General features: G+C 37.8%; 1 protein-coding gene and 1 long non-coding RNA gene across 2 annotated transcripts in view; one reads left to right on the top strand and one right to left on the bottom strand.

The window, feature by feature from the left end:
- The window catches only part of Bbg (PDZ domain-containing protein big bang), a 39,486-nt gene that overhangs the window by 19,820 nt on the left and 9,164 nt on the right, over window positions 1-10,502 (bottom strand). The window contains exon 5 of the mRNA XM_083087224.1: window positions 10,361-10,449. Coding sequence (XP_082943350.1) covers window positions 10,361-10,449 — 89 coding nt within the window. The remainder of the gene's footprint in view (window positions 1-10,360; window positions 10,450-10,502) is intronic.
- Window positions 7,310-10,502, top strand: part of LOC145964469 (uncharacterized) — a 49,893-nt gene continuing 46,700 nt past the window's right edge. Inside the window, exon 1 of the long non-coding RNA XR_014436466.1 lies at window positions 7,310-7,573. This is a non-coding gene — a long non-coding RNA (uncharacterized LOC145964469). The remainder of the gene's footprint in view (window positions 7,574-10,502) is intronic.

Consider the following 10,502-nt stretch of genomic DNA (forward strand, 5'->3'; position numbering starts at 1 on the left):
GCGACGCCAACAGCTGCCTTTCACGGAGCCCTTAGAACGCGCTTTACCCTTGAGATTCAGAAAATATCACGGCGTATGCATAACAGCTGTTGCATTTTTCTGTGGGTGGCAACGAGCGAAAGCGAGTCCTCGAGGCCCGCGACGCCGGATATAAACTTCGTTCTATTTCATCCCCAATTAGGTACAGCTGCGTACAAATATTACACGATGTTTATGAAGTCTTAAAATTAAAACTAGGAAAACTGTCTTTATTTACGATATTTAAATATTCGAAACATTTCGAGATAATTATATTAAGGAAAGGCAGGTTACGTAAAACGATTTTTTAAATTTGAATCGTGAAATATTTTATTCAGGAGAGGATCTTTTTTTTCTACGACGAGAAACTAGAAATACACCTGCCAGGATATCTAATATTTAATATCCTGCATTAAATGGCATTTTTTAAACTTGCTGTAATCAATGTAATCGATGCATGCAAGTAGAGAAAGTTTTACAAAACATTATACAATTGAATCTTGGAAAGATGTTTCATAATCTCTATTTCGTACATATTTGATCTATATTGTATTCTTTTATCAGAAATCATAACAAATTCAGTACAATAACAGTTTTTGTATCCTTTAAAGCGGCCATGTTATTGCACGCGATTAATCCGAAGAAGCGATTGCGTTTTAATCATGAAATACTCCGTCAACCGCCATTTGATTGCAATAAACCGCGATTTAAAATTCGGTTTTGAAATCCGCATGAAAACGACATATTTAGCCCATTTAAGAGAATCTAATTTACCGCCGAGATTACACCGCAATCGTGTTTCGTCGAATTTTTTCAGCAATAAGCAATTGTTGTCTCATTCTAACGAGTAAGATGTTTGGAGTCGAAGTGCTTCGCGAATCGACTCGATTCGATTAGCGTCTAAAATTGACCTTCCTTGGGTATTAGAGTGATTCCCTTGTGTATACGACAGGAGATACGCTTATCGTTAGCGAAACTTTTCCGCGTCGTTTACGTTTCATTTACTAAATTATTTACAGAATAGAATTGCAAGGCAATTTAGTAAATTTAGTAATATTGCGATAACATTTCCTGTGTGGATTGCATGTGCTCCAACTTTTCATTTAGTCATTTGATATTTTCACTATTACAAATGTAAAAATATTTTATAAAATTATGCGTTGTAATAATTATAATGCAGTTAAATATGCGACGTAGCGATTTATTTAAAAAATTTTTTTTTCTCAAGTTTTATAAATCAAAGTTTTATTCATTATTGCAACCAAAGAAGCACTTGATTACGATATATTGTTATGATATATAATCAGAGAATTATATACAATATTTCATTGAATATAAAAAATATACAGAAAATAAATATAATACATATAAAAAAAACAGAAGATACGATATCGTGCAAAACAAATATGTATTTGCATAGAATAATTATCACGATCATCACAAAATAATTCTCTTCATTTTATGGAAATTATAGATTTGCATGTTTTGTTTAATTTTTGCTTTGTTCTGTAAAGCAAAATGTATATATTTTAAACATTAAATTCTTTTCTCGATAATATAATTATTTTTGCATTCTTATAAATACTACAAAGCACGCTTATAATTTTGCCGATTCATACACAAGTAAAACTATTAGTCTCGGTAGCATGGAACGCATGAGATTCACGCATGAATGTAAAGTCGTTAAAATTCGATCCGGCACGAAACGTGTTAACGGCGAGCTATAAATCGAGATTAACAAGTATTCGTAAATATCTTACCGTTCCGAGATACAAATATTTTCCTCTCGCAATGATCGAGTCGAGCCTCTACAAGACTCGCGCTATAATTCTTGAGCTTCGCAGACGGTTTATCCCCAGTTCCGCACTTAATAAGTTTCGTAACGGGAGCACGTGTTCGCGTTTGAAAACGACGCACTCGTAAACGGATTCTTTCAGGTAAACCATGAAAAAATGGATTTACGCTACACCGAGCACAAAGATGCTCTGCTTTCGGTTCCCGCAAATAGATTTTTGTTGTACACTTTTCACAAGCGTCCCAAACTCGCTTCGAACCACCCAATCCGTACGCTAAGCAAGCGATATATATTTTGGTACCACAGAGCCGGTCGAAGTTCCATTTACCGGAGATCTTTGCAGGGAAATTGCGAAGGGAAGGACGCACGAATCGAGGTGGAAACACGCTTAGACGACTTCTAGATGTGCGAAGGGCACTCGATCCGAGCGCAGACGAGCCACATCAAAGCGCGGAGCGCACGCGAAGGTTCACGGAACGCTTTGACTTGAGAGTCGACGAGAGACTGGCGAACCAGGCGAACGCCTTCTTCTGCCTCTGGTCGAGACGTCGCGCCGGGCATCCCTTTCCACCGAGCGAAACGACGCTTCCTTACCGGTCTCTCAAGGGGAGACCGGTGCCTTTACTCCCGATAGGTTACCTTCGAGATAACTCGCGATAGCATCAAAATGCGCGCACGCGTGTGTAAATTGATCCGATAAATTCGCCAAGATTGCGAAAACCCCCGACATTCGAAAGCCGCTTATTGATACAGCAGCTGACGCATCGGATCGCGCACTGACTGTCCGCTGTTACCTTTCCTTCGAAATTTTATTTTACGACCAAGTCGCGACGCTTTCATATTAAGGTCCGTTAAATGCCAATATGTATGATGTTGCACGATGTAACGATTCGCTGAAAACATCTCGGGCTTCTCGGATCTTTGCATCGTTGATCAACTACTTATTAGTGGTTTTAATTTTACCTATATGTCTTTATATTACAGATCTTTAAATGACATACGAAGCAATAACGTTGTTGTGAAATTTATTATCATATTTATAAATATCAATTTAATTTTAAATTTAAATTAAAATGTGTAATTTTATTTTGCAATATAATTTTATAATTTGCTGTTTTCTCTCTGTCACGCGAATATTTATTAAATTATTGAAGATTATTTAAAAAAGCGTAAATAGATAATAATAATTATTCAAATTTTAAAGTCAATTTTCTCTCGGAAAATGGAAAATTCTGCATGAAAAGTTTATCTTATTCTTCAATTTTGACACGAGAAATTATCTCCTCTTTTCGGTCGTGCTATGTTTTTCGATCTATCCTGTATTGTATAACAACATAGCGATTAGCGACAATCTGTCCGTTGGATTTCTAACATGGATCAGAGCCATATCGAATCGATTTAAGATATACGCTTGCCGCATATGATTTCCGCCGAACAAAAGAACGACTTTTCATTGTTGCGAGATATGTTTCGAAACCGAAAAGATCGAATTTGATAAATCGTTTCGCGATCCACAGGGAGTCGCGCAATACGTACACACAATACGAGCTAAATTGTTGAAAGATAGATTTCGATATTATGTCTCTATATCGAGATTCCTATATCTATCTAGCCGAGTGTATGTAACACTCTTTCGCTTGATTGCCTTTCTAAGTTAGTTAGTAAAGGTCATTTTACCTGTCATGTCTTTCATAAATTTGCATTCTAAACGCTTTTTACAAAATGTAAAATGTGCGGAAGAAGGAGCTAGAAATATAATTTTTTTTACGAAATCGTATAAATGCGATAGGTAATTTAACGTAGATCATATGTATGTATTTATATATCGATTCTATTTTATAAGGTAAGTATAATATTTTATTTTGCATTGTAATAATTTCATAATTTTTAAAAATGCAGCTCTCTTCTCTATCACTCTTCTCTCCATCTCTGAATATTGATTAAATTATCAGAGGCTCCATTCAAATTTTAAAAAAAGAGCAAATATATTAATTGATCAAATTCTAAATTCAATTTCCTTGAAAAGAAAACAAGAGTATATGAAATAATTTATTCTATAATTTCGACTTATTGCATCAGAAATTACTTCCTATCAGTTGTATTATTTTCCAATCTATCTTATATTGCATAACAATATTGCAATACACACACACACACACACACACACACACACACACACACACACACACACACATATATATATGTAAAATAAATATTTATATATCTGTAAATATTTTGCATGAGAAATTTCTTTCTTCTCTATACAAATTTCTCAACGTATCCTATATTACATAATAACATCACGTTATATGTGTATATATATAATAAAAGACCTTTGTTTGGGCATCACTGTCCATGGCATAAGCCACGGAACTCGGGTGGTCGCTAAAAAGAAGTTAGCTGGCCTTTGAAGGCTCAAATTTCCTCGAGTCGAAGCGCGTGTGTTTCGGTGTGCCATAAAGCGGAGCCGGTTGAAGTGCACTTTATGAAAGCTCGCCGTCCCCCCTCCCTCCCCCATACGGTCGGCTATTTCTTATTCACCATACGAGCGAGGTATTTCACGAGACGCATTCCAAGTCACGGAAGAGTGTGACTTGTGTTATCAGATTCGATTTATCGAATGAAATTTGATAGACCGCGATTGCGTAATATTTTAACGAAAATAAATAGGACGTAAATATACTTTAAAACGCGCGACGTTCGGATATCGAAGGCTTCGATTGTATCTCGTGGTGTCATCGTATTACGTAACGTTATTGAATTATATATTATGACACACGTTGAACGTGACGCAACGTGATATAACGTAATTATAAGCTGAAGTTTTCATTAAGCGTTCCGCGAAGCGAAAAGCGGAAGTCCCACTCTCTTCACCGAGAGATTTCCATAAAACGAGTCTCGTAGATGATGTCGAAAGGGTTTTCAATTCTACTCTACAGGCACTCGACACTCGCGATTTTCCATTAGTATTTGTAAACACATGACATGTAAGGGATTACCGCTATCTGAGGGACATTTGCATGCGTGCCATGCGTGGTGGACCGATATCCCAAACGTGACGATAATATTGGATTTACGTACGTCAAGGCCTATTCATTGTCGAACGAGACTAGTGATTTAAAGCTGTTCACCGATACGTTGGTACAGTTCAATGGCAGAGAGGAAAATATTCTATTTTTCTCTTATCATATTAATATAAAAAACCTAAAGGGAGATTTTCAGAATAAAATAAAATTATTTAATCGTTACATTTAAAGACAGATTACGTCTTGATTGATCAACACTTTGACACGTTAGCAATTATATCACTCATTAAAAAATGTTTATTTTAAATTTATTTTTATAAATATCTCAATGTGCGAGAAATAGTTTGTTTTAGGACCTCACAAACACATCTAATTAGTAATAATAAATTGAATCGCGGCTGCAGAGATCAATAGAGTTTCGATCGACTGTGAAAGAATCTTTTTTTCAAACTGAATGTTTCATCACAATAAAACAAAAAAAGAAAAAGTAGAATAATGGAAAGATTTCTAATTTCTTAATTATCCGTTATATATTCGAGGTAACTGCATCTAAGAATTTTATAACAAATCGGTTTTGCCTCTATAGCCGATTTGTAACTGTAGAAATATTTTACGTAAAGATTCATAAAAAACGGGTGTAAACTAACGGGCATGTTACAAGATGATCGTCGCGAGAAGAAGATGTAACGATGCGCGTTTATTTATACATTATCTCCGATCGAACGATTAGTGTTTTTTTCAAAGTGCAAGTAATCCTGTCGCTCGTCAGCTTTGCGGATCGGTCTCTACGCATCTTAAGTACGAGGCATATCGTAACTAATTATATCGACGTCGCCGCACGCGGAGCGCTTCCGGGTTGCCGGCAACGGAATGTCGTCTCTCGGATCTTGTATTCGATATGCCTATGTAGGCGCATAGTAGATCCTTTCAAACCGCAGCTGACCTGACTCGACGAACTGAAATGTCTATCCTTTTCTCTCTCTTTCTCTCCGACACGCTCTCGCATGCCAGACGAATAACAATAACTATCGCTATAATTCTTTTCGATATTGACTTTCTCAAGCGCGACCCGATACCTATCTAGAATGCCTTTCTGCTCTTCAATTTGCTAAAATGCGTAAAGTGACATAATTCACGGCCGATTTTCATTTGCCGTCGATCGTTATTTTCAACGTTCAACGGCCGCGAGAAGCACTCGGTTGAATTTGTTGATACCGGTCGATCCTGAACGGGGCGAGTCGTCTTTAGGTGGGTTCATACCGCGTGCACCGTTCGTGCTGGCGCGATGGAATGCAGTTCGTTCGATCGGACGCATTAAGTGTACTTTGCGAGTCAGATCGAATGCGGAATTCTTTCGACACGAATGTGGCAAAAAAAATATGATCCGATTCTCTCGCGTGAATCGCGTTCGCAAAATTCAGATCAAATTGAAATCAGCTGTCTCATAATTATCGCATTTTCATTGATTGATCTTTGAAAATGTAAAATTTTAATATGAAATGTGAAAATTAATGTAAAAAACAGTTCTTTTCGGTAAAAATTTTACTCTTGTTTCATATTTTTATATTTAGCAAATATCTCATTTCGATCCGTTATTCTGTGCGAATAATCTCTCTGATCGTGGGTTTTGTACATAGTATGCATATCCGCGAATGTTCCGTTGAGTTTTGAATGGCGCATCATTTTCTATGTAATCCGAGATTGCGATCCGTTACGATCGTAGATTAAAATTGACATCGCGTGCAAAATAATCTTAAGGCTGTTTTATCGCGATGATAGAGTAAAATGGTGGCTGTCTGGTGAATTTATGCACATCAACGATTTAACAGAAAGCACTTCGCAGTATCAATGTTCGCTAATTACTTCGGGATCGAAAGCTTCCCTGGGGAGGTCAAGACTAATCATCGCCCTTTGCAATCGCAAATTGAAACGGGCGTCAGATTGCCTGGGAAAGGTCGATCCTCTTAAAAGCCGGTCGTTAATGCATGGTTCGACTGAAATTACGGAACGTACTTTCCGTTTGTATAATTTTAGGTCGCATAATTGCGTAATGCGGACAAACGAATCGTCCGAATCGCCTCGCAGACGAAAGATCTATAACGAGCGATCGCACAGTGGCATGTTACGTTAACGATCCCCATTTTTCATTCTGCTCGAGGCGACGTAAAATCGATCTGTCTTAAACAATCATGTCATTGTATCTTTCTTCGAGTCATCAATTTACTAATAATTGATGGAGTAATGATTTAAATTTAAATAAATAAACGTTATTCTCTCTCCCTCTGTTTCTTTCTCTTTAAAAATCGTTTCCAAGGAGAATCGATATAAAATGACGTGCATATCGATCAAGACGAAATTCCGGCTTTAAAGAAATTCGAAGGGGCTATCTCTCGGTGAGAAATGTCGATGTCGATGTGGCAGTTAGATTTGTATGAGTTTCAGCGACTCGTTTGTTATCTTCCAGTATACTATGCACATACAAAGGGCCCGATGGTTGGACCGCGTCGTGGAATGCCGTCTTCTGCGATCGCGCGTACAGACGTACGTCAGTACGCAAGTATGTGCGTCAGAGATCGCCGTCTCTTCGATTGGAAGTGAACCAAGTGAAAGATCGAGAAAAGGAAGGCGATTAAGGGGGAATGGGACCTTGAGCGCGGTCAGCCACTGGAAGAGCTTGGACGACTCGGAGGCTGCGGCTTGGGACCGCTGGGCAACCGCCATATTGTTGTGACTGGTAAGCTTTGCCGGACCCGCGATCAGCCGTGTCCATCTCTTATAACGGGTGTGTGCGACGCTCGCGCGCGAGATGCCAGATCGGAATTGTCACGAAATGTCACGGATCAATGTTAGATATGTACATAATTAATTTATCGTTAAGAAAATTCGTCGACTTGATCTCATTTAGTTATTCAATATTGAAGATATTGAAGATACACATTGCATGCAACCCTACGGTTTAAATAAAAAATATCATACTAGATTATTCAATATATATTATTGAGATAATTTAGTATAATAATAATATAATCGAATATAAAATAATCGAAATACTCGAATTTAATTTTAGAAAAATTTGATAATTTTAACAGCTGATTTTGCTTAAAACATTATAATTGAAATAAAGGAAACTTGAACTGATATAACCGATGAATACCGTGCGAATTTTTACGATTCCGTATTTAATGAGAAACGACGGTGTTTGCTGGAAAAGATGATCGGCCTGACCGTAAATTTTCGCGTTTAATATGAGTTTCGCGCGCGAAGATGCGAGTGTAGAGAACTCGCGTTTGCTAGGCGATTCTCGAATTATTCTCTTAACGGTTTTGTTCTCACACCCACCTGGCGGGTCGGGAATTCATCCCGTTCGAGCGAAGGAGCGCCGGTCGCGGAATTTCCTTATTTTCCGCTTAACGCAAAGCGTCCGGCTACGGTAGAGTCTCCTCCGTTGGAGATCCACTCTTTATCGTATGCGTTTCGCTTCATGAATCGCGCCATTCGCGTTGCAAGAGGAGATGAAAAAAGACAAGAGAGAAAGAGATCCCGTATAAAGGCGATGTCGACATCGCGCGGGAAGCGAAAGCTCGTCGTTAGAAAATTATAGCAAGTCGTTTCCGATGTCGTAACGTGCGCGAGCGATACGTCTCTAAAAAAGATATCGTACAAATTAATTATTGCACGAACGTTTATTATCCACTCTCGCGTAATTTCCTTCATTATAGTAAACTTCTCTGTTCCTTTTCGGATTTTTCTCTGGTACGTACGCATCTACTATCTTGAAAGGAAACGCGTGGAAAAAACGAAAGAGGGAGTCTATATGTATTACGCGATTGCTGCGTGTATGTGCCATATCATTGCTTTTGATAATATATACTTCACCGTATATGTAAATTATTACTATCGTATACACGCTCGGTGCGCGATTTCCGGTACTTTTACGCTGGGATTACCATTCTCGATCGATCGATCGATCATCGATCTACATTGACGAGAAGAATACTTATTTTTCCCTTACAATTTGTGATGAAACGAAACGATAGCGCGGGGTAACAACGTATCTCTCTAAATGGTTCTTGCGAAGAGCAGATATTACGCAAATATCTCATTGCAGATAAGCACTTCTATATTCACGGGAAATCGCGGAGAGATTTCTTCAAGTAGTATATGTAGAAATTATAAGGAACACGTGAGGGGAGATTCCGATAACTTTGGCGACACGATATGAGAATGTTTTTTCAAAATTTTTTAAACGCTGAGATTGATGGTAAAAACAAATTGCGATTGTTTCTTTTCGATCTATTAATAAAAGTAAGGTATAATAGTGGAACGTAAAATAGAGCCAAAATCAGCTAAATTTAATATTATTTTATCTATGTTATATATAATTAAATAATAGAATTGTTTAACAAAAATTAGATTGAATTAAATTAGATTTTTTCTAGAAAAAAAGGACGAATCTCGCGCATTAATTTTTAATCGGAAATGCATTCGATTCAGATCTCAGATCAAGATCTCTTGCAATTTCTCGCATTTATTTTTAATGAATTTATCAGTTTCTTTTAATAAGGCGAAAATTTGTATATATTGTTTAGGTAAATTTATTTTAATTAAATTTAGATTTATCAGCTTTGAAAATTCCTAGATTATTTAGTTTCTTAACAATTTATTTTTAACATTATAATTTAATTTAAATGATAAACGTTTTTATACAAAAATTTGCATTATGTTTCGCTGCAAAAAATAGCTAAAATATTTATCTATATTTAAATCTATACTTATCTATACTTAAATTGTGTCGCCACAGTTATTAGAATATCTCTATCCTAATAAAATTTGTTCAGCATAGAACGAGCGTCCGAAAGACGTCTCGGGTAGAAGACTGTGCGTTTTGCACACATATATCGCGGAGAAGAAATCGCGCGTGTACGTCTAGTCATCCGCGTGAAAAAAATACCGGAATGCACGTCGGTGAATAATAATCTCTCCCGGCGAGAGGAAGGCGCGCCTTTGCCTCGATTCGCGGCCTGCCTCCGTTTTGAATGCATTCGCGCCCGCGCGAAACCGGAGAACCGTATACCGGCGCGTAACGCAAGGTGATTAATGCGTAACCTTTATAAAGCTCGACGGCGGCGTGCCACGGTAGCGTGGGCGCGTATACCGGGTGTCCTCCGCGAGTGTGTCACAGGATTTCCTGTTCTCTCGTTCTCATTAATAATGGTGACACTTTGAGTCAAAGGACGTTTTGATGAGACGTCAACGATATGATGCCATCGAAAGCGAGATTGATTAATTAATTGGCTCAAGATCGCCCCGATTGGCGACAGTGCTAATTTTTTTTCTACGCACTCAGCCTCAATAGACACAAATGCCTGATTTGTTGCCTTTGATATTAACGAGCGGATCTCTAATCGTTCCGCGTGGCCTCGCATTCTTGCGTTAATTGGATAAATTGCGTTTTATTGACTCAAATCGTATTTTGAGGGTTAATTAAAAGCTTAATTAGTATATGGCAGAACAGACTCACCGTTTTTAACGAACGCATCTTTCTTGATTGCGGGAGATGATTCTTCCGGCTCGGCCGCCAGTTTGCTGGAATCATTCGCGTCTGAGTTGCTGTAACAAATCAGAGAAAATATCTCTTTTGGGCTGCTTAGAACGGCCATGCT

Source organism: Camponotus vicinus, unplaced genomic scaffold (genome assembly GCF_025532165.1).
Source record: "Camponotus vicinus isolate PSW18456_S1 unplaced genomic scaffold, iyCamVici1.0 SCAF_13, whole genome shotgun sequence".
NCBI classification, from domain to species: Eukaryota; Metazoa; Arthropoda; class Insecta; order Hymenoptera; family Formicidae; genus Camponotus; species Camponotus vicinus.